This window comes from Pristis pectinata, chromosome 8 (assembly GCF_009764475.1).
Source record: "Pristis pectinata isolate sPriPec2 chromosome 8, sPriPec2.1.pri, whole genome shotgun sequence".
NCBI lineage: Eukaryota > Metazoa > Chordata > Chondrichthyes > Rhinopristiformes > Pristidae > Pristis > Pristis pectinata.
In genome coordinates, this window is record NC_067412.1 from 100,439,155 (window position 1) to 100,464,571 (window position 25,417).

Genomic DNA, 25,417 nt, shown 5'->3' on the forward strand with positions numbered 1-25,417 from the left:
AGTTAGTGAGGCAGGATTCCCCCGCACAAAGCCGTGCTGACTATCCCCGACTATCCCCGATCAGCCCCTGCCTTTCCAAATCTACATAAATCATACCCGTTAGGATTTCCCCAGCACTGGCCTGCAGTTGGCATGCCTGACCCTGCAGGTCTGATGCAGGGTCTCAACCCAAAACGTTGACCATCCCCCTGCCTCCATAGGCGCTTCCTGACCCGCTGAGTTCCTCCAGTGGTTTGTTTTCTCTGCTCATCCCTGCTTCCCTTCTTGAAGGATTGTTAGTTATTCTTCAGTCTTCTCGAACCTCTCCTGTGGCTAACAAAGATGCAAAACTATCCATCAGGGCTCCAGCTTTCTCCTTGCTTGCTTCCCAAAGCAACCTGGGATAGACCTCATCCAGCCTTAGGGATTTAGCAACCCTTATGCATCCCATAACAACTCACATCTTCTTAACACCAACTGCTCCAGATTATCCACAAAGCCCTTCCTGAACTCACTATCTTCCACATCCATCTCCTTGATGAATACAGATGGGAAGGATTCATTTTGGCCCTCCACTACATCCCCTGGATCCACACACCACATACATTAACCCTTTGGTTCGCAGGGGACCCCTCTTTCCCTGGCTATCATCTTGCTCCTGATAAATATAGAGGGGTGAGTTGTGGAAGAGTTGGATCTCACGGTCCACTGAGAAGCCATGACCCCTGTCCTTCTGAGACATGAGCTACCTTCAGCAGGCACTGGGAAAGATACTCCAGCAGATCCTCTCCCAGGCCAGCATCCCCAGCACCAAGGTTCTAGTCACGTTCAGCTGTCTACGTCAGGCAGGACATGTCATCTGCAGGCCTGACACCAGGCTCCAGAAACAGACACTCAGTTCCAAGCTGTGTCATGGGAAGAGATTGGCAGGCAGGTGGAGGCTAAGATTCAGGGATGCACTCAAGGTCTCCCTGAAGAAATGCCACATCCCCACTAACTCGTGGGAATATCTGACCCATGACTGGAGAAGGAGCATTCTGGATGGTGTTGTGAGCACACAGGAGCCCAGTGTCAGTGGGAAGTGGAGTGCACCACCTCACCTGCCACCCACCTGCACACCCTGTTGGCCACCTCCTGTACCATCCGTGGAAGTCTAGAGTTATGCAGCATGGACACTGGACCTTTGGCCCAACTCCCCATGCTGACCAAGATGTCTGTATGAGCTTGTCCCATTCGCAGTTCCCACATTGGTCTCATGAGTCATCTGAAGTGAAAGCAAGGGACTGCCTCAGAAGAAGAAGACACCATGTAGCACAGTGTGCTCGGTTTAATGATCTTCAAAGATAACAGATAGTAAAACATAGTAGAATTGGGGATACCGTTCACTGTTCAAATAACTTTCCCTAAACAATTATTGTCACACAAAGCATTGAGAATGTTGGTATACCAAGCACTGAGTGAATGTAGGTACAGAATCTGTAGATATGTGTGAAAGGGAGATGAGTATTTCCTCTTGAAGTAAGAGAAGATGTGGTGAAGGCATCTCGCTGGCAGTACACAGCTTGGCATCTCCTGTGGAGGTGAAGTTGTTATATTGAAGCTAGTTCACATCGAGAATGAGAAGCAACACCGACCTGATGTTGCCTGGACATAATTCCATTCACATATCTCACATTTTCTTACAGCATTGATGGAGGCCATTCAGCCCACAAAATCTGTCCCAGTTCTCTGAGCAATCCCATTCCTTCACCCATTTCTCTGTAACCCGTACTATCTCAGCTGCCCAAAACTCCCCCAACTTATGCCAGCCACATACACCTGGGGTTGTTTACAGTAATTTACAATTTTGGATGTGGCAGGAAACCAGAGCAGCCAGAGGAAACCCACATGGTCACAGGGAGATCATGCAAACTCCACACAGACAGCACCGGAGTTCAGGGTTGAACTTGGTCACTGAAGTGGGGAGGCAGTGGCTCTACCAGCTGCATCACTGGGCAGAGTGGAGCTGTAACTTTCTTCTGAAACCACCCAGTGGTAAAATCTGTCACTGTTCAAGGTGTCTTCACTGGGCACGAGGGAGGGGTGGTACATGCCTGCCTCACATCCTGAGAATTAATACCTTAGTAAAGAACAAACTGGAGGTTGAGGAGTAGAGATGTGTTGGTCATAAAAACATAAAAAACTAGGGGCAGGAGTCAGCCATTCGACCCTTCAAGTCTGCTCAGCCTTTCAATACTATCATGGATGATCTGCCTCAGCACTCTTTTCCCACACCTGATATCCCTCGATTCCCTCGATAACCAGAAACCTATCATCCCTGAGCCGCCACAGCCTTCCGGGAGAAAGGATGCAAATGTTCACCATCCTCTGTGTGAAGACAGTTCTCCTAATCTCAGTCCTGCATGGCCCACCCTTTACACTGTGACCCCCGATGTTAAACTTTTCATCCAGGGGAAATACTCTACCAGCACTCGGCCTGACAGGCTTGGTGAGGTTCAATGAGATTTCCTCTCATGGTTCTGAACTCTACAGAATACAGACCAAGTCTACTCTCACTGTCCTCCAACGACGAACCTGCCGTCTCCAGAACCAGATACTTCGGCCCCTCAGGAAGAGAAACTTTATGCTCATTACTAAGCTGGTTTGACAGACTTTCTGTCTCTTTTCTCACAGCCTACACAAACCCGAGATGAAGTTCACTGTTATTTTGGACAGGCGGCTAGATTCCTGGACCTCTGTCAAAGCAGCACTCAGCCGGATAGCAGTGAGTATTTCACCTTCAACCATCCATCTGTGCACCAGTGATTGTAATAGAGTTCAAACACAGCAGTGTTTACTGTGCTATCTAATGGAACTAGCTCCAGACACTTACTACAGGACGATATTGAACAGGTCAGTTGGCCTTTTAAGCAATTTCCCTGTTGGTTTTAATGTGTTGACTGCATGAGGCAAAGCGATTGAGAGTTTGTTCCAATGATTCAAATCACACAGCGGATATCGTGTGGAGAGTGGGCGAGGTGAAAGTTGTGAGCTCCCTGCTAGACTTGGCTGCTCTCTCCATGAAAATTAATGTTTCACATTTTCCGGGGAGGACTCAGACATTTAATTTTACTGTGGGAAGGTGTCTTGTTCAGAGTTGCAGACATGGTTCTTCCAATTGAAAATTAAATAAAATGTGGATACTGGAAGTCTACAGTATGTACAGAGAATGAAGAGGTATGGACCTTCTGTAGGCAGAAGGGATTTGGTTACTTACTAGTTTAATTAGTTCAGTAGAACATTGTGGGCTGAAGGGCCTGTTCCTGTGCTGTACTGTTCTACATTCTAACTGAAATAAAAACAAAGAACACTGGAAACACTAGGCAGGTCAGGCAGCATCTGTGGAGAGAGAAACAGTTGATGTTTCAGGTCCCAGACCCATCGACAGAAGTGAGAAGGAGAGAAAACAATTTAATTTTAAATTGCAGAGAGGGTGGGGGAGGAATGGATGGGATTTCTGTGGTGGGGGGGGCTAGGGTTGCTATGGTGATAACAATGTTTCAGAAGCCGTCTGGTCGATAGATTGGTGGGTGCAGTTTGAGGAGGAGGAAGCAAACAAAGGGACATGTTAAGGCTTATTTATCTAGCTTTCCCTTAGGAGGTGATCTCCATCGCCATCCCCATGCTGAAACCTGAAACCAAAAGGAGATATAGAGTCATCAGTACAGAAGCAGGCCCTTCAGACCACTGAGTCTACATCATGCCTGTGTAGGGGTAGGAATAGTGTGGGATTATGTAAATCCTACACTAATCTCATTCTATTCTCCCCACATTCCACCACTCACCAACCCACTGGGGACAATTTACCGCGGCCAATTAACCTACCAACCTGATGTCTTTGGGATGTGGGAGGAAACCGGAGCATCTGGGGGAAACCCATGAGGTCAAAGGGAGAACGTGCAAACTCCACACAGACAGCACCGGAGGTCAGGATGAATCTTGGGTCACTGGAGCTGTGAGACAGCAGTTCACTTGGTTACTGAACTGCTCGAATCCCTGATCCATTCACTGAAGAGACTTGTTACAACTGTTCCCATTGATATACAGTTTACCTTGACTTACCTGGTGAGATCATGAAATGTATTTCTACTTCGCTGTGACAAAGAGGGATTCTCACATCTGGAGGAGACACGTGGAGTCACAGCCTGCTACAGTCTAACTGTGTTACCTGGAGGGTCCCATGTCTCCCCTGACATCCTGGATCTCTCTCCTGCCATCTGTCTCCCTGATGAGAATACTGGGTTTTTTTTACTAAATTGAACAGCTCTCTTCATCTCCCCTGCAGCACCATTGTGTGGGTTGCTGATGTCTGTGGTGGAACGTGCCTGGTGCACGAGTCCAGTGAATGACCCCATTTATAAAATATTTAATATTTTATTATTTAATGTGGATTTTCCAAAAAAAACTGAATCGACAATACATCAATTTCAGTCTTTAAAACTGAAAATATTTAATTGGAACCTTCACTGTGTTTATCAATCCACTGTGGACACTGTTCCTGTTCTAATCATTTACCCCAAATGTTTATCTAGCTTTCCCTTAGGAGGTTATCTCCATCGCCATTCCCAATAATTCCCAATTAAGGAATGTCTTTGAAATACCATACGACCATAAGATATAGGAGCAGAATTAGGCCATTCAGCCCATCGAGCCTGCTCCACCTTTCAATTAGGCCTGATGTTTTTCAACCTCATTCTTCTGCCTTCTCCCCGTACCCTTAACCCCCCTACTGATCCAGAACCTATCCATCTCTGCCTTAAATACACCCAATGACGGCCTCCACAGCCCTCTGTGGCAATGAATTCCACAGATTCACCACCCTCTGGCTGAAGAAATTCCTCCTCATCTCAGTTCTGAAGGGATGTCCCTTTATTCTGATGCTGTGCCCTCGGATCCGAGACTCTCCCACTGATGGAAACATCCTCTCCACATCCAGTCTATCCAGGCCTTTCAATATCTGGTAGGTTTCAGTGAGATCCCCCCTCATCCTTCTGAACTCCATTGAGTACAGGCCCAGAGACATCAAACGCTCTACCTACCACGACCCTGTGCCTACCCCGCCTACCCTCTTTGGTCCACCTATCACTGCTCTGCTTTTCCCTCCTATATATTGGGCTTCCCCTTTTCCTATCTTCAGTCCAGAAGAAGGGTCCTGACCCGAAACGTTGACCGCCTGCTTTTCTCCATGGATGCTGCCTGGCCTGCTGAGTTCCTCCAGCACCATAATGTTTTTCAACCACTCTTTACATCTGTTTTTATGTGTAACTTGTGCATGAGAACTGTAACGTGTGTTGTTCTGAAGAGTTTGCGTCAATTTTTAACAGGTGTCCGCTCCAATCCTCGTTAACATCCAGGTTACTTCCTGCTAAGTCACCAACATGCCCATCTTTCTGCCATTGATAGAATTTCATCAAAAACTCACAACCTACAGCTTCAGTTTTCCACTCAGTGACTCAGCAAGAACAAAACCATGCAATGAGTCAGGAACAGTGTACAATGAGAGGGTCCCCACCGGAGAAAGGGTTTGTTGAACACCGTCCTTGCATTCAATTTCTGTGCTTCCCTTTCAATCCCCTGAGGCCAATCACAGCATCTCTGTGACTCAGACCAAGGCACTGCGATCTGTGCTCCCTGGGATCCTGCGGCTTGCTGGGTGTTGAGGCCACTGGCAATGCGGAACATGATTGGTTTGCCCCACGGGTATGGAGGTCCCCATGAGGAGACTCGAGGGAAGCTGTCTCTACCTCCAACACCGCCTTCCCTCATCTCCTCAGCGGGTGTAAGGTGACTGCTGTGGAGAGAGCAGTGTCATGGAGCTGACTGGTGTCCCAGTGCTCAGTCTGGGAGTGATCCAACAGCTGTGGAGAAACACACAGGTTGAAACCAGGAGAGTCACTTCATTGGTGACCTCCAATTTGGTGACAGCAGTATGTGTAAAAAAACTTTAAATAAAATCCAATTTCCAAGCAATCATTTCCAATTAAATGTTCTCACGGTCTTTGGTATTCCTGTGGAAATATTCCCAGAATCCCATTTCATTTACATTGGATTCATCGGAAACCATAAAGAGAAGCAGAAGATTCATTCCGCCTGTCCATGGTGGTCTTCAGAATCTCCCCAACATCAGCATTTCTTGCAGCTGAGCCTGTGTTGATGTTGTTTAAAGTTTCAAGTGGCACATTTTGTTTCTGATTATTACAGGGATGTTGTGAACATCAGCAGTGCTGCCTTTTAACCATCTATGAGAAAGCTTCATTTAGCAATCTAGTTCTTTAACAGATTGCTGATGAATTTCCCTGAAAGCAGCGTCACAAGTAGACAGGGTGGTGAAGATGGCATTTGGCACGATGGCCTTCATCAGTCAGGGCACTGAGTATAGGAGTTGGGATATTGTGTTGCATTGCATAAGGTGTTAGTAAGGCCAGATCTGGAGTATTGTGTACAGATCTGGTCACCCTGCTGTAGGGAAGATGTCATTAAGCTGGAAAGAACGCAAAGAAGATTTACGAGAATAGAACATAGAGCATAGAAAACCCACAGCACAATTCAGGCCCTTCGGCCCACAAAGCTGTGCCGAACATGTCCCTACCCTAGAAGTTACTAGGCTTACGCATAACCCTCTATTTTTCTCAGGTCCATCTACCTATCCAAAAGTCTCTTAAAAGACCCTATCGTATCCACCTCCACCACCGTTGCCTGAGTTTTAGGGAGAGGTTGGAGTGTAGGAGACTGAGAGGTGACCTTATAGAAGTGTATAAAATTATGAGGGGCATAGATAGGGTGAATGCACGCAGACTTTTTGCCAGGGAAAGGGCATAGGTTTAAGGTGAAAGGGGAGAGGTTTAAAAGGAACCCGAGGGGCAACTTCTTCACACAGAGGGCGGTGAGTATATGGAACGAGCTGCCAGAGGAAATGGTTGAGGCAGGAACAATTGCAACAATTAAATAACATTTGGACAGGTACACGGATAGGAAAGGTTGAGAGGGATATGGGCCAAACGCAGGCAAATGGTACTGGCTTAGATGGGAGTCTTGGTCAGCTTGGAAGGGCCTATTTCTGTGCTGAATGACTCTATGACTCTGAAACAGATAAATGTATTTGTAGTTTAATGAGTCACTGAGGTTAATGCCCAGAGAAGGATGTAACAAATTAATGAAATGTACGGACCTGGAGCTGCTGCCTGTGGGTGGGAACAAGAAATGTGTCAATGAGCCAATGAGCCCTTCCTGTTTGGTAATGGGGAGCATTTTCCAGCGACCATCCCAGGGGTCAGGATACAGGCGGGTGTGTTAGAATGAAATGCAAATTGTGGAATAGTCACTCAATACACCTTCCAGCAACGTCAGAAGCCAACCAGTTCACTCTTTGGGTCTGGGCATTGCTGACCAGCCCTGTATTTATTGTCTGTGTGAAGGCAGTGGTCAGTGGTCCTGAACCAGTGATGTGTTCTGACACAGCTAGAGGGTTGGATGTGCCACCTCAGGAGTCAGGCTGGCTGATGTGGGACTGATGTTAGAGATGTGTCAGACCAGGGAAGGGCAGCTCTTTTATTCTTTCGTGAAGGACATTACTAAACCAGTTGAGTTTGAGTACCATTGCTGAACAATGAATTCTCCAACTTCAGGTGAATTGCTCTCCCTCTGTCCCTTTTCTCCCTCCTCCCTATCTACCCAGTTCCTCCTCCATCCTCTCAGCCCTCCATTACCACATTTTCTCCCCTCCACCACCCATCTGCCCATCACCCATAGACTCCTCCCACGTAGACGCCATGGCCAAGAAAGCTCACCAGCGCCTCTACTTCCTCAGGAGACTAAAGAAATTTGGCATGTCCCCTTTGACTCTCACCAACTTTTATCGATGCACCACTGAAAGCATCCAATCTGGATGCATCACGGCTTGGTACGGCAACTGTTCTGCCCAGGTCCGCAAGAAACCGCAGAGAGTTGTGAACACAGCCCAGCACGTCACAAAAACCATCCTCCGCTCCAATGACTCTGTCTACACTTCTCGCTGCCTCGGTAAAGCAGCCAGGATAATCAAGGACTCCTCCCACCCCAGACATCTCCCTTCTCCCCTCTCCCATCGGGCAGAAGATACAAAAACCTGAAAGCACGTACCACCAGGCTTAAGGACAGCTTCTATCCCACTGTTATAAGACTATCGAACGGTTCCTTAGTACAATAAGATGAACTCTTGACCTCACAATCTACCTCGTTATAACTTTGCACCTTCTTGTCTACCTGCACTGCACTTTCACTGTAGCTGTTACTCTTTATTGTGCATCCTGTATTATTTTACCTCAATGCACTGTGTAATGAATTGATCTGTATGAACGGTCTGCAGGACAAGTTTTTCCCTGTACGTCGGTACAAGTGACAATAATATTCCAATTCCACTGGGTCCCCTCCCCCCACTGTTCCCACCTGCCCTCCTCACCTCCCTTATTTGGTCCCAGGCTCCACCTTCCTCTCCTGTCAGATTCCATCATCTTCAGCCCTGTGTCACCTCCACCCATCACCTCCTGGCCTCTGTCACCATTCCCACCCCTCCCTCATCCATCTGTCTATCTCCCCTCCTCACCTGGATCCACCTCTCACCTCCCAGCTCTTGCCCCTCCCCACCTCTTTACACCAGCTATCTCCTCTCTGCTCTTTCAGGCTAGATGAAGAGCCTTGACCCAATACGTTGACTGTCCATTTCCCTCCACAGATGCTGTCTGACCCGCTGAGTTCCCCCTTGTTTGTTGTGTAGCAATGTGTCAGCTTCATCACATTTATTTTTTACTTCCATTTTTAAATAAACTGAATTCATTTCTGCGTAGGATATGTGTTCTGGAGGATTAACAACCCAGGCACCATGCACCAGGTCCACAGTACAGTCACTGCCAGTCTACAGTGATGCTGTGTTCAGCAGACAGACTGAGGTCAAATGTTCAGAGACTGGTTTTAACCAATGAGAAATCCTGGTTCCATCCCAGCCAGCTGTGCAAGGTCACAGCGATCAGTTGCAGTCAGTCCTTCCAAGAAAACGCTGTGCACAGTGTGGCAAGTTTGTCCGTGTGGTGACTTAAATAATCCTTAGTCAACTTGGTCAGTTTTGTCCCCAGGTGCCAGCCACTAACTTGAATGGTTTGGGAGTGTTAGTGTTACCTGTTGATTTCAATGGATGGGTGTGTTCCAGTGTTACCTGTTGATTTCAATGGATGGGGACTGTCACCTGTTGATTTCACTGGAGGGTTTATTACAGTGTTAGCCATAGATTTTATAGGTGGAGAATCTTACAGAGTTACCTGCTAATTTCACACAATGGGAACTGTTAATCTGATATCTGATGTATCTTGTTGTTTCAAGATATCCAGGATTCTCACTGACTGCTTATGATGAATATTGAAAGAGTAGGTTAAAAGATATTATTGGCTCATGAAGAAAGTGAAATTTTAACTGATATTGTGCAAATCAGGCAATCCCTAGCTTATGGCAGGGTTCCATTCCTGAGAACTGTAGGTTGGAAATGAACACTGTGTGGGAGAGGGCCACGGCAACAGCAGTGACAGGAGAGTGAACAGGAAGAGCGGCCACCAGCCGCTTGACCCAGCCCCTGACGCTTGTGGCTTGGCGAGGGGGAGGGATGGGAGAGAAGGCACATGGAAATGTCCCATTCCCACCCAGCAGAAGATACCTGCAGCCCTACAGCAGCCAGCAAATCCATCCCCATCCCCATCCCCATCCACATCCATCCCACCAGTCTCCCAAATGCTTGTTTGTATGTATGGAGTGTCCAGAAGTCAGGTGTGGGAAATCCCGGGGAGGGTTTGTAATGGAAAGTGAGAAGCCTGTATTTGGTAGTTATCTGATTGTGAACCTCACTGGAAGTTCATAATCAAATAAACACCAAATATAGTCTTCTACAGTTCAGAGGGATATTGGCCAAACGTGGGCAAATGGTACCAGCTTAGGTGGGCAGAGTGGTCGGCACGGACCAGTTTCTGGGCTGTATTACTCTATGATTCCATCCTTGCTTAAATAAGGTGGTCAAAACCATGCACAGTACACCAGATGCGTTTTCATCGACACCCTGTACAATTGCAACAATACTTCCCTATTTCTAAACTCCAACTACCTTGCAATAAAGGCCAAGGTAACATTTCTCTCCCTAACCACTTGTTGCATCTGTCTGTGTACTTACAATTTGTGGTCAGGAACACCCAGATCTGCTCATGGTGTAGTGCTTAACGTGGCGCTATTATAGCACCAGCGACCTGGGTTCAATTCCCGCCACTGTCTGTAAGGGGGGTTGTACATTCTCCCTGTATCTGCGTGGGTTTCCTCTGGGTGTTTTGGTTTCCTCCCACATTCCAAAGACGTATGGATTAGGAAGTTGTGGGCATGCTATGTCGGCGCAAGAAGCGTGGCGACACTTGCGGGCTGTCCCCAGAACATTCTCAGTAACACAAAAAGATGCATTTCACTGTGTGTTTCGATGTACATGTGACCAATAAAGATATCTTATCACCTGCAACCTTTCTCAATTTGGACCATGGTCTGCCCTTAGATTTCTCTTACCAAAGTGCATAACCTCACACTTTTTCACATTAAACTCAATTTGCCAGGTTTTTGTCCAACCGATCTATATCCTGTTGTAGAGTCCAAGTGTCCTTATTGCAACCACCTACTTGTATGTCATCAGCGCACGGTAGTGTAGCAATTAGCATAACGTTACTACAGCGCCAGCAACCCGGGTTCAATTCTGGCCACTGTCTATAAGGAGTTTGTACATTCTCTCCGTATCTGTGTGGGTTTCCTCTGGGTGCTCCAGTTTCTTCCCACATTCCAAAGATGTATGGGTTAGGAAGTTGTGGGCATGCTATGTTGGCGCCGGAAGCGTGGCAACACTTGCGGACTGCCCCCAGAACATTCTCAGTAATGCAATAAGATGCATTTCAGTGTGTGTTTCAATGTACATGTGACTGATAAATAAATATCTTATATCTTGGGTACCTGCACTCTGCTTCCCTCCTCTGGGTCATTAATGTCAATAGTAAATAACTGAGGGTCAAACTGATCCTTGGGGCACGCCACTGGTTACAACTTCCCAGCCTGATAATGACTCATTTATTCTGACTCTGTTCTCCTCTGTAATAAATTTAATCTTCAATCCATGTTAACACACTTCCTCCAATATCATGAGCTCTTGTGCACCAGCCTTTTATATGGCACCTTGTCAAATACTTTCTGAAAACCTAAACACATCACATCTACAGGACCCCCACTATCAACCCCGCTCATTACATTCTCAAAGATCTCCAGCAAACTTGTCAAACATGATTTACCTTTGATAAAACCACGTTGACTAGGGTTTGACTACATAGAGCTTTTCTAACTGATCAGCTATTTCTTCCTTGATTACACACTCCAGCATCTTGCCAACAACAGACATTAAGTTTCCCAGTTTTTGTCTCCCTCCCTTCTTGAATGTGCCAAATGCCTTCTTCACCACCCTGTCTAACTGTGATGTCACTTTCAGTGAACTATGTACTTGTACTCCTAGGTCCCTCTGTTCCACATTCCCCAGGGCCTGAACATTCACTGTATAAGTCCTACCCTGGTTTGACTTCCCAAATTCAACATCTTGCACATCTGAATTGGTATTGGTATTGGTTTATTATTGTCACTTGTACCGAGGTACAGTGAAAAATTTGTCTTGCATACTGATCGTACAGATCAATTCATTATACAGTGCAGTTACATTGAGTTAGTACAGAGTGCATTGATGTAGTACAGGTAAAAACAATAACAGTACAGAGTAAAGTGTCACAGCTACAGAGAAAGTGCAGTGCAGTAAGGTGCAAGGTCACAACAAGATAGATCGTGAGGTCATAGTCCATCTCATTGTATAAGGGAATTGTTCAATAGTCTTATCACAGTGGGGTAGAAACTGTCTTTAAGCCTGGTGGTATGTGCCCTCAGGCTCTTGTGTCTTCTACCTGATGGAAGAGGAGAGAACTCGGGTGGATGGGGTCTTTGATTAAGCTGGCTGCTTCGCCAAGGCATGGAGGGGAGGCTGGTTTCCATGATGCACTGGGCTGTGTCCACAACTCTCTGCAGTTTCTTGAGGTCCTGGGCAGAGCAGTTGCCGTACCAAGTCGTGATGCATCCAGATAGGATGCTTTCTATGGTGCATCAATAAAAGTTGGTGAGTGTCAAAGGGGACAAGCTGAATTTCTTAAGCCTACTGAGGAAGTAGAGGCTCTGGTGAGCTTTCTGGGCCATGGCATCTGCGTGATTTGACCAGGACAAGCTGTTGATGATGTTCACTCCCAGGAACTTGAAGCTCTCAACTTCAATTGAAAGCCATTTGCCAATCCTCAGCTCACTTACCTAGCTGATCAAACCCCCCCATAATTTTTGATAACCATGTATGATACCACCTATTTCAGTATCATCTGCAAACTTACTAACCATGCCTTGAACAGCCCTCTTATACAATAAAGATGAACTCTTGATCTCTCAATCTACCTCATTATGACCTTGCACCTTATTGTCTGCCTGCACTGCACTTTCTCTGTAAAGGTAACATTTTATTCTGCATTCTGTTTTATTTGTACCACCTTGATGTACGTATGTATGGCACGATCTGTCTGGATAGCACACAAACAAAAGCTTTTCAGTGTATCTTAATATATGTGACAATAATAAACCAATTACCAGTTGTACATTCTCATCCAAATTATATACACCAGCACTGGAGTCAAAACAAAAGAGAATCACTGTGCTAATTTCTGAGATGAGAGTTATACTATCATGAACAGCCAAAGATGTTGGATCTGTGTGCTTTGGAGTTGAGGAGAATGAGGGTGAGCTTGTTGAAACTCACGACTTCCTTGGGGGGTATTACAGGGCAGGTGTTGAGATGTTTCCACAAGTGGGGGAGCGTCTATTGAAGGGACATATTTACAAAATTGGGCGTGATCATTTAAAACTGAGATGTGTAGGAACTTCTTGCACAGGTTGGTGTATCTCTGGAATTCTGTGCCGTACGTTGGAGGAGGAGGGAGTGATTGTTTGGCTCGTTCATATTTTAGAGTCAGAGAGTGGTTCAGTACGGAAACAGGCCCTTCGGCCCCACCACATTCATCCTGACCATCAACACTAATCCAGTTTGTCTGCATCAGGACCGTACCCTCCCATGCCTTGCCTATCTAAGTGTCTGTCTCAATGCCTCTCAAACATATTGATTGCATCTGATTGCACCACTTCCTTTGGCAGCGAGTTCCAGATATCAATCACTCTCTGAGTTAAAAACTTACACCTCCAATCACCCCTAAAACTCCTTTTTCTCACCTTAAACCTGTCCCCTCTTGTTTTTGCCACCATGTACACCCACATATTAACGCACTCTTTCGCTGTGCTCAGGCTGCTGAGAAAGTTTGGGAAGTCAGTTCAGTAATATCACTTAGATTTTACAGCAAACACATCATAATCGTAATGTAGGTGAATTTCAAAATGTGCCTGGAATTTCCCTCACCTCTGATGGGATTGCAGTACCAGGAGGGGCCGAAGGTCCTGCTTTGCGCCGGGTGGTTCGAACCTAATGCTAAGTCTAAATGTAGGGAGATAGTCAAGAAGGTTGTTGAGAGTTATCTACGCCTGAGCAATAAGTCTTCCTGCGTTGCTGGCGTGTGTTTGAGGGAGCCGGTGTGTGTGTGGATGTGCGGGGTGACGGTGAACATTGCGTGCTCTGCCCGGGCAGCGTTGGTCGCTCCGTCAGTACCTGGGTGCCGGGACAGAGCGGTGGGCTTCAGTCAGGCAGCTGGGTTTTGTATCTTGCAGTGAGTGGTGGGCAGGGAGGTCTCTCCGTCAGCCTCCCACATCTATGCCCAGGAAGGAAGCTCGGGCAGGGTCACCGCTCACCCATGTGTGCCGGGACATTGAGTAGGGCCGAGCAGATGTCAGGAACATGGCAGAGGCAGATGTCCACAGGAGCAACAACAAGTCTAAGAAGAATGCGGTAAGGCCCCCGCTAGCGAGCTGAGCCGGGTTCGGGAGATGGAGACTGCGGCAGCTCTGCCGGGACAGGGAGAGAGCGCAGAGCTCCCGCAGTGTAGGTTCCGCAGAGCCGCTGGCCCACAACTGCGGGGGGCTCCGGGACCCGAGGCTGCGGGTACGCGGGGCCCGGAGATGTGAGCTCAAGGTGCGACCGTGGTGAAGGCAGACATTTCCCCCGGTTCTTTAACCCATGCCTGGTTGCTGCATTGTCGAGTCCGCCGTCCTCTGTAGAGGACAGGTGCACCTTCCATTTCCAAAATGCAGACGTTTATGGGTTAAATATCAAGCGCAAACACGTTTTTTGTATTGGCCACAAATCCTTTTCTGCTAGTCCTTCATTCCAGTCACACCTCTGGATTTGGGGTTGGAACCCCGGGAGCTGGGCATAACCCAGGAGCGCCAGGCATTGAGCTCTTATACCTCCACTTTGGAATTATTTCAAGCAGCACTGTCGAGGGAAGCACTTATCCCACAAATCAATATCCCTAAAGAGGGTTTTTAAGTCATTATTAATTGTGAGATCTTGTTGTGTGCCGATAGGTCTCTGTATTTCCTACATTGCGCTTGTGGCCTGGGGTCATGGAATGTTCTTAAATAAATGCACATTGTAGTTAAACAGAACAGTGTGGGGTGGGTCAGTGGAGGGGTGGCGATTGTGTGCGTGACTTATTCAGATGGGCTGAGGGTGCGCTGGTATGGTGGTCACAGTGTGTCTCTAACACAAGGTCGACCCTGCTTCCATCAGAGACAACTTGATCAGACCCAATCTGAGGCTCCCAGCATTGCACCTCAGGAAGGACAAATAGAGGGTACAGCAGAGATTAAAAGACCTATAGCAGGAATTAGAAATGAACTTACATTGTGAGCAGAGGGCCCATAAACCTGACTTGCATTCTCTTTGGAAGAGATAGAGAGATAATCTCATCAAGGCATTTATCATTTTCTTGAGGATTCCTTGGGGGAAAATGGAATAAGAGATTGAGACACAAGAGACTGCAGATGCTGGAATCTGGAGCAGAAGAAACCAAAGTTCTGGAGGAACTCAGCAGGTTGAGCAACATCTGAGATGCAGGGTCTCGAAGTGAAACATCGCCCATCCTTCTGCCTCCACAGATGCTGCTCAACCTGCTGAGTTCTTCCAGCTGTTTGGTTTTATGCCCCAGATTCCAACATCTGCAGTCTCTTGTGAAATCTCTTGGAGCCGGCTCATTCAGGAGGGAAATCAGGAAACATTTTTCCTACATAGGGCTGTACTGTTATGGAATTCTAACCTCAAAAGCCTGGGAATACTGGAGGGAGGGGAGGAGCCACTTGGAGCCTTTGAAGACGAGGTAGATGGACTTTAAAAGTATCAAGGGTTGAGGACACAACTAGAGTGTGGAGATGAGGCAGAGGGTCAGCTGGGGACTGACTGGAGTAAGCCCACAGGGTTGATGAAGACTTAGTCATAGAATCATAGAGTCACAGAACCATACAGCACGGAAACAGGCCCCTCGGCCCAACTGGTCCATGCCGACCAAGATGCCCACCTGAGCCAGTCCCACTTGCCCACTTTTGGCCCATATCCCTCTAAACCTGTCAAAGTGTCTTTTAAATGTTGTTAATGTACCTGCCTCACCCACTTCCTCTGGCAACTCGTTCCATATACGCACCACCCTTTGAGTGAAAAAGTTGCCCCTCAGGTTCCGATTAAATCTTCCCCTCTCACCTTAAACCTATGTCCTCTAGTTCTTGATTCTTGGGAAAAAGACTGTGTGCATTCACCCTATCTATGCCCCTCATGATTTGATACACCTCTATAAGATTACCCCACACTCCAAGGAATAAAGTCCCAACCTGCTCAAACTCTCTCCATAACTCAGTCCCTTGCTGATGTTCTGATCCTGTGGTCTGAAGTTTGGTGCTGAGATGGACACTTCCTCAGGGAGGAGTCATGGGTTGTCAGTCCCCAGAAATGGAATCTAGGGACATTATTTAATTAACAATCCACAGACCCACATTAATAATCCAAAAGTATATAGGTTCAAATCTCACATTGGGAAATAGAGAAGTTGTATTCAGCTTGGGGGGAAAAAAAACAGCCAATAAAAAAATCTGCTTGTCCAGCAGTCTGATTGTTATAGCACACCAGCACCTCTCCTTTCTCAGGAAGCTAAAGAAATTTGCCATGTCCCTGTTGACCCTCACCAATTTTTATAGATGAACCTTAGAAAGCATCCCATCCAGATGCATCATGGCTTGGTATAGCATCTGCTCTGCCCATGACTGCTCAGCACATCACAGAAACCAGCCTCCCCTCCATGGACCCTCACCATCCAGGATACTTCTCGCTGCCTCGGTAAAGCAGACAGCATAATCAAAGACCCCACTCTCCCAGACATTCTCTCTTCTCCCCTCTCCCATCAGGCAGAAGATACAAAAGCCTGAAAGCACGTACCACCAAGCTCAAGAACAGCTTCTATCTCACTGTTATAAGACTATTGAACCTAGTATGATAAAATGGACTCTTGACCTCATAATCTACCTTGTTATGACCTTGCACCTTATTGTCTGCCTGCACTGCACTTCCTCTGTAGCTGTAACACTTTGTTCTGCATTCTGTTATTGTTTTTCCTTGTACTACCTCAATGAAGTGTGTAACAAATTGATCTGTATGAATTGTATGCAAGACAAGCTCTTCACTGTATCTTGGTACATGTGACAATAATATTCCAATTCTAGTGACAGCCAGGCAGTTCACCAGTGTGCTTGAGGAAGGAAGACCTAGTTTCCTGGCCTGGTCTGTGCCTTTGTGTAACCCTGACTCCAGCTCCACCCCTGTGTGATCGACTCTGAAGTGGCCATGCAGCACATTCAGTTTTATCGAATGATTCAGGTCCTTCCACCAGGGGACCTGGGATGGGAAATAAATGCTGGCGATGTCCCTGGTGTCCATACCCTGAGCACCAGAATCAGGTTTATTATCACTGACATATGTCATGAAATTTGTTGTTTTGTGGCAGCAGTACAGTGCAAGTCATAAAATTACTATAAATTACAAAATAAATAGCGCAAAGTAAAGGAATACCAAGGTAGTGTTCATGGGTTCATGGACCGTTCAGAAATCTGATGGCGGAGGGGAAGAAGCTGTTCCTGAATCATTGAGTGTGGGTCTTCAGGCTCCTGTACCTCCTCCCTGATGGTAGTAATGAGAAGAGGGCATGTCCCGGGTGGTGGGGGTCCTTAGTGATGGATGCCGCCTTCTTGAGGCACCGTCCCTCGAAGATGTCCTCGATGGCGGGGAGGGTTGTGCCTGTGATGGAGAAGGCTGTCTACAACCCTCTGCAGCCTCTTGTGATCCTGTGCATTGGAGGTTCCATACCACGCGGTGATGCAACCAGTCAGAACAGTTGACCAACAGTCAAAATACGTAGTTATGGAGTTTTTATTTTAGAGTTGGATAAAGGCCAAATGCTGCGTGAAGTTCCCATCATGTGGTTCTGTCAACAATAATGTGGCTGAGTGCAGCTTGATAGTAATGTTCATGTTCTTTAATTTCCCAGCCTCTTCTCTCCCACTACCTCCCCCTCATTGATCTGTTGATGCAGCTGTAAGGCTCTGCTTACGCAACCTCTGACACACGAGCAGGAACGATCACTGACACCACAATTTGAACCAACTTCTTCTCCTGACTGGCACAAGCAGCTCAACTGAGTGATACTGTGGTTACGTTTGTATTTGATAGGATTGCGTTCAGTCATCATACGCCAACCCTGTCAACTGATTTCAGTGCTAATACAGTTACCAGCTGTCTTGCAGAGACTGGAGCAGTGGTGTTTGATATTTCAGGATCAGGGGAGCTTGTTGGTAATCGCCAGTGAAGTACAGAATTAGGTAGAATATAAATTGTCCTTGGCCACTGCTTGTGTTCTGGCTGCTCTTGGATTAGGCCTGAGCAGTGCCCTCCCTGCAGTAAAGGTGATTTTCAGTTTATTGTGATGAAGCTACCAGATTTTGACAGCATTGCACTGCACACTCTTGTTTTGATCACCCTAACTGCTCAGTGTAGAAATAGAATCTGGCAAATTACATGACAGATATGAATTGTCTAAAGAACCAAACAATCTGCTGGAGGAACTCAGCATCTGTGGGAAGAAAGGAATTGTCGGCGCTTCAGGTTGAAACCCTGCGTCAAAATTCAAAGCATTGTCAATTCCTTTCCTCCCACAGATGCTGCTCGACCTGCTGAGTTCCTCCAGCAGATTGGTCGTTGCTCCAGGTTGCAGCATCTGCAGCCTTGTGTTTCCACTTAATTGCCTCAAACTTGGTGTGTTTAAATTAGCTTAACTTGCTGGTGGCACCCATGCCTCTGAGTCAGGAGGTCAGAGGTTCAAATCCCAATCTAGAAATGTGAGATTTATTCAATGCCCTTACACACATGTGCAATTTGTTTAAACTGAGCCAATAAAAAATTTCCCAAACAAATGTCTTTGAATCTTTGGACTTCCCTGCTCCGGGGAGGAGTTGATGCTCAGTCCTCGACTGTATCCAAGCTGAGATTTAGGGATGGTGATGAGATAGAATGTGATTGTTTACTGGCAGACTAGACTTGAGGATCTGTGGATGGGGAAGTTGAGTCTGTGCCTGAGCAAGTGCTGGTTCAGTGTTACTCTTGCAGCAATGTTCACCCATTGGCGTTGAAGTGCGAATACGAGTGTGTGATATCGGTGTGGAATCTTGCTGCGATGTGATGTAGCTTGTGATGTGCACGAGAGGCAGATCTGGGAATTTGCTCTGGACTATTGGGGGCTTTGTGTTGTATGAAGCAAATGAACAAAGTCAAAGTTGAGTTAATTGTCATATGCACGAGTACAGGTGTGCACAGGTGCAATGAAAAACTTACTTGCAGCAGCATCACAGGCACATAGCATTAGAGACACAACATTCACAAGAAAAGCATAAATTAAACAGAAATTATACAAGAAAGAACAAAATTAGAAAGAAAAGTCTATTATAGTGCAAAGTAATCAAAGTTGTCATAGTGTTGCTATACTGAGGTAGTGATTAGATAAGATATCTTTATTAATCACATGTACATCGAAACACACAGTGAAATACATCTTTGTATAGAGTGTTCTGGGGGCAGCCCGCAAGTGTCGCCACGCTTCTGACGCTAACATAGCATGCCCACAACTTCCTAACCCGTACATCTTTGGAATGTGGAGGAAACCGGAGCACCCGGAGGAAACCCACACAGACATGGGGAGAACGTACAAACTCCTTACAGACAGTGGCCGGAATTGAAGCCGGGTCGCTGGTGCTGTAATAGTGTTACGCTAACCGCTACACTACTGTGCGGGTTGAAGGGAAGTAGCTGTTCCTGGTGGTGTGGGACTTCAGGCTTCTGTACCTCCTGCCCGATGGTAGCTGTGAGAAGATGGCATAGCCTGGATGGTGGGGATCTTTGATGATGGATGTTGCCTCCTTGAGGCAGCGCCTCCTGTAGATACTTCCGATGGTGGGGAGAGCTGTGCCCGGGATGTATTGGGCTGAGTCCACCATTCTCTGTGGCTTCTCTCCCTGGTGTTGATGTGTTTTCTCTCCCCAAGGTCTCGTGTGCGGGGAACCTGCAGCTGGTCCTGGTCCTGCGACCTTCGGGCTTCCTCCAGCGGGCCATCTCCGACATCAGCTTCCGGTTCAGCCAGGATGAATTTATCCTGAAACTGCCAGTAAGGAGCCGTTTCCTTCCATCCACAGCGTCGCCTTTCACCCCTCCCTGTCCCCCCTCCCATGCATTTCACCTCCTCTCCCTGTCTCCCTCCTCTCCACGTTTCTCCATCTCTCTTGACCTCCCTCCTCCTCCCTCCTCCTCACTTTTTATTGTCTCTCCTACTTTCCGTCTCTGACCTGCTCCATGGCCTGACAATGTCCCAAGGTCTTTCACAGGCAGGGAGGTGCTTTTCAGATGCAGCCTTTGTTAAAGCAAGACTGCAACACCAATGCGATTCATCAAAGGTGGCCATCTGGCCCATTGTGCCTGTGCTAACCCCTTGTAGAGCCGTCCCATCCGTGCCGCTCCCCCTGCTCTTTCCCTGTGGTACTGCAGTCTTCCCTGAACTTCCAATTCCCTTTTGAAGGCCACGGTGGGATCTGCACCACCCCACCTTCAAGCAGTGTGTTCTGGAGGGTGATTCACTGCTTTGAAACACAGCTTTTCCCTTTCATCAGCTGGTGCCTTTGGCCCAGTCTCATTCTCCTGCCCGGTAACACCTTCTGGGGTGCAGTTGTGGTGTGGTGATGTGCTCGTGGTGAGTCACACAACCGACAGATATCGGCCCACTACTGTCAGCCCCAGCCCAATGATGGATGGTCATGTGTCTGAGCCTGACGGTTGTGGGTCAAAGCCCACTTATGTCGACCACCACACCGTCAGAGGTGATGTCTTTCCGACAGAGCATGAAGCCCAGGCAGATGTTTTTTGGGGACGATGTTTTCCACGCCCACATCCAGTACTTGGGGAAGGGCAGGACACTTCTCTCCGCCTTGTACTCCTCAATAACATCACAGTGAACACATTATTAGGACAAATTGTGGGAGCTTGCTGTGCACAAATTGACTGCACTTCCTACATTGACTACTCTTCCAAGGTTCTGAGGTGCTTTGGGACATAATATGTTGTGAGAAGTGCTGTAGAAAAGGCAAGGGCTCTTGCCTGGGGCGTAGGGGACGTGAGGTCCACTGCTGGTGTTGGTCTTGATGTTCCCACAGGTCGTTATGCTGAATTCGGTCACAGAGCTGCTGAAGTACATCGATGAGACCCACCTGACGCACGAATTTGGCGGCACCCTTGACTACTGCCATGACGAGTGGATCCTGTTTCGCACGGTACAGTTTGTTCTACGTGTGTGACATGGATTGTCTGTCCATATGGTACATGGTTATCTCAGCTGCTGTGTTAACACAATGCCATAACACCACCATAATTCAACATCTGTTAGGGTGGGTACAAAGGAGAGGCTTCCATCTGTGGGGAGACCAAGACTAGGGGACAACAATATCAGAGGGTTGACTATAAATCCAATGGGGAATTCTCAAGAAGCTTCTTTATTCAGAGTCTAGGAGGAACATGGAACTCACTCCCAGAGGGAGCGGTGGTGAATAGCTCGGATAAATTAATTGGGAAGTCGGATAGAGAGGTCAAAAGAACATGTTGGCAGGAAAGGTGAACATACGGATATGTACAGATTCAGAGCAAGGAGATCACTCAGACCCCCTGACACACCCCACTCGTTGATAAGGTCCAGGCTGTAACCATGAGTCTGTATTCCCGCTCACCCACAGTAACCTTTCACCTCTTTGCTTGTCAAGAATCTACATACCTCAGCCTTACAATTATTCAAAGCCGTTGCTTCCTCCATCCATTGAGGAAGGGAGTCCCAAAGACCCTAGCCCCTCTGAGTAACCATTTATTTTTAGACAGTGATGCCTTGTTCTTGACTCTCCCACAAGAGAAAACATCCTCTCCATATCCACCCTGTCGCGATCCTGCAGGATATTGTGTTTCAGGCAAGTCCCCTCTCACCCTTCTGATACAAGTCTAGCCTCATTGATCAGTACAGCACAGGAACAGGCCCTTCAGTCCACCACATCCATGCTGACCCTTTTGCCCATTCACACTCAATCCATTTGCCTGCATCAGGACCATATCCTTCTATGCCTTGCCGAATCAGGTACCTGTCTAAGTGCCTCTTAAACATTAAATTCGACTTCACCACTTCCCCTGGCAGTGAGTTCCACATCTCAACCACTCTCTGTGTGAGAAACCTTACCCTCAGATCCCCTTTAAATCTCCTCCCTTTCACCTTAAACCTATGCCCACTTGTTTTTGACATCCCTACCATGTGAAATAAAAGTTCCATATACCCTACCTAAGCCTCTCATAATTTTATATTTCCTTTACCAGGTCCCCCCATAGCCTCCAGGGAAAACAAGCCCAATCTCTCTTTATAACTAAAGTCCTCCAATCCAGGCAATATCCTGGCAAAGCCCCTTTGCATGCTCATTCTACACATTTGTCCAATGAACTTTCTGTGAACTGTTTCCAATGCATTACCAACCTTCCTTACATGGGAGACCAATATTGCACACTGTACGTAAGATGCTGTCTCATAAGCATAACCTTCCTACTTGTGTATTTAATTCCCCTTGCAATAGCTGGTAACATTCTGCTAGCTTTTCTAATTCCTTGCTGTACCTACATAGTAGCCTTTACAAAACATGACCCAGATCCCTGTGTACCTCATTGTGTTCTCCAGTCTCTCACTATTTGGATATGTGGGGTTGTGCTGAGTTTTGTTGAAGCCTGTCTCCATGAGGTTTGCTTGGCTGGTCCATGGTTTATCAGGCGGCTTGTGCTTCTCTGTTAATGGCACTTGGCTCAAGAAGCTCAATGATTGAGCAACTCTAGCCATCGTGAAACTCAGGACTTTGAAACTTCTTTTGTTTTTGCATTTTTGAGTGAAGTAATTGAGAAAGCTTGAAGTTCTGGATGGTTTTGAGAGATTAGTACCTGGCACGTTTATGACCCAATCCTCTCTCTCCATGTTTCCAATGTGTGGTTTTCTAAATGATCTAAAATTAACCAGTTAAAAAGACAAACAGGACCGACTCTTGCATGATTTCAGTTTCAAGCTCCTCATCAGGGAACCGTGGAGTCCAGGACCATGTCATCAGTTTGAATTAAATTAGTCAACTGAGGATAAAAATCACTTCAATTGCTTAATCTCTAAATATTCCCAGAATTGTTAGTTCAAAAATAATTTTCAGGTCCCACTGGACAGATTTTTGGACAAGGGAGGAGTTGAGGATTATAGGGATCAGCAGGGAAGGTCAAGTGGATCAGCCATCGTCTTTATAGGCTTCAGAAACCACGTGACCTATACCAGTTCCTATTTCTTTAAAGTTAGGTATGACCATTCTACACAAGTGCATGTGTTAGCCCAGCTGATGGAACTGCAGTGGGACTGCTATTTCTTAGTGTGATGCTACGTTTTCTTGGATCAAGCTTTCTGGAAAGATAATGCAAATTATCTTTAGCTCATTCCTTTCCTTTTACTGAAGCATGGTGACTATATATTTATAAATCTTTTGGAGCATTCTGTTATTATTTGACCTCAGCAAAAACTGTCTATCTGACCCACATATTTTGTCCTAGTATTTAACATGAGCTTCATAGAAAACGGAAATATGGCGCTTAATTAATCATGGAATGTTGGTACATGCTGATTTATAACAAGACAGCAATCTTCCAGTATTTTAATTTCCTCATAACCAAGCTGGCCCAGTTGTTCAGTAGAATTCCCCTTTAATGATGAGGATTTTTGAAGCTTTGATTTTCTTCAATGTTTTTTTCAACCCCTGGGTCACATCCAGCATCCACTGAGGCCAGTTCTCTCTGTGTTTATGTTCCTGTTACTTCCTGTTTTGTCCTGTTTGAAGTTTGTCAAGCCCAGAGGTTTGATAAGGGCTGATGCTGTTTTCTCTATCCATGAAATTGTCTCCTTAATGGATATGGGTCTGGAGTAAAGTGTTTTTGGGGCATGGACGGCTTTTGGAACACATTGGCCTATCCACTGGATCGTGCCTGAGCGAAGTTGGAATGAGGCTGTTGGTTGTTGTGAATGAGGCATGGTCTCACTGCGAAAGCAGGGATTTAAATTTCCACATGAACTCTCACCTCACTGCTTTGTCATTGTTCACGCCCAGCTGTTCTTGTGTTCAGGCTATCGAGAGCTTTGCTGTGATGGTCAAGGACATTGCCCAGATGTTGCAAGCGTTTGGCACCGATCTGGCCGAGGCAGAACTGCCCAATGATCTGCACTCAGTGGAGGACCTGCTGTCCACCCGAACTGAAAAATACTGCCAGCTCAAGGTAAGCTCACTTAGTCATCCAGGCCATGCAACCCTGTGTGGTCAACCGATGGATAAAGGAGGAACTGGTAAAGGGACTGAGGGGAAAAGCAATGGAAAGATATTTGGTGCAAGGCACTCATGGGGTGTGAGGCCAGACTGGTCCTTAGCTGTTGACTCAATGTGAAGTACAAAATTTAGGTGAGAGGAGGTGTAGTGGAGTGGTCCCAGGGATGGGGACTTTAGTAACACACAAAGGAGGAACTCAGCAGGTCAGGCAGCATCTACGGAGGGAAATGGACAGTTGATGTTAAGAGTCCCGACCCAAAATGTTGACTGTCCATTTCCCTCCATAGATGCTGCCTGACCCACTCCGGATGTCTGTTGTTCCAGATTTCCAGCATCTGTAGCCTCTCATGTCTCCGTAGGGACTTGTGATGTGACAAGGTTCTGGCGATCTGGCGATGCTCCCCTCAGAGTAGAGAACGTTAGAAGACAGGAAGTTGGATCGAGGCTCACAATCATGAAATGTAAATAAAGAAAAGATTCCATTGGCAAGGAGTCATGGACCAGAAGGTGCTGATTTACAATGATTACCAAAGTGCTGGGTGAGAGAGAAGGACTTTGTTTCAGTACAGGGAGTAGTTATGATCCAAATGCAGTGCCTCAAACAGCAGATTCAACAAAAAGGGAATTGGATAAATGTTTAAAAGTGAAAATTCTGCTGAAGTTGGGAAGGGGTGATATAGAGAGACTAATTGACCAATTCCTCCTGCCCTGATAGACTCTGATCCTTGTGTTACTCTGCTGCAGAAAGGACCAAGGAATCAGACAAAAATGGACCAGATAGTGTTGGGGAAAAAAAGAACCATTTTACCAGTGTTGTGGCAGGGAAGTACGGGCAGCCCAACAAAATGTCACCCTCTGTAACTTACCCATCTGACCACACTGAGTGAACCGCTCTGTATTTATAGGATTTGAGGTAACTCTGTACAGATGCAGGTGTCACTATCAGGTCACTCATTCAGTCAAGGTCTGCCTGCCCTCTTGGGTGAAACTAAAACATCCTCAACTAATTTCACACAAAAGTTGATGGATCTGGTCAACTCACCTCCTACATTCCAACAACAATCAACAGTCCTTCTTCAGTGCATTAACATCATATAACCATAAAGTGCTTGGGGAAGGAGATGATAAGAGGTGCTATACAAATGTGTGGACTTTCTTTAAGATGCCTAGGCGCTGAGGGTTTCTGGTGAGGGTTGGAAACCTTTTGACTAATTTGTTCAGCTACTGTTTCTTGCTGTGCACAGAATGATGTACAAAGGGTGATCAAAGAGGGGGAGCTGCTGCTGACCAACCTCATGGAACCTGTTAGCAATGCTCAGTCAAGTGCGGAGAAGGATGGAGATCGAGCGACAGTGAAGAGGTGGGCCTGTGAACATGCAGTTTGATTCCACTGTGC

At 46.7% G+C, this 25,417-nt stretch overlaps 1 protein-coding gene across 3 annotated transcripts in view; it reads left to right on the plus strand.

Annotated features, from left to right (window-relative positions):
- Nucleotides 1-25,417, plus strand: part of mcf2a (MCF.2 cell line derived transforming sequence a) — a 99,688-nt gene that overhangs the window by 21,253 nt on the left and 53,018 nt on the right. For 2 of the 3 annotated variants that reach the window (XM_052021009.1, XM_052021010.1), the window contains exons 4-8: nt 2,653-2,743; nt 19,653-19,772; nt 20,812-20,928; nt 23,825-23,974; nt 25,266-25,381. In XM_052021009.1, the coding sequence (XP_051876969.1) occupies nt 2,653-2,743; nt 19,653-19,772; nt 20,812-20,928; nt 23,825-23,974; nt 25,266-25,381 (594 nt within the window). Of the gene's footprint in view, nt 1-2,652; nt 2,744-13,705; nt 14,027-19,652; nt 19,773-20,811; nt 20,929-23,824; nt 23,975-25,265; nt 25,382-25,417 lie in introns of those variants that run through there. The other variant, XM_052021011.1, reaches the window with a different exon arrangement.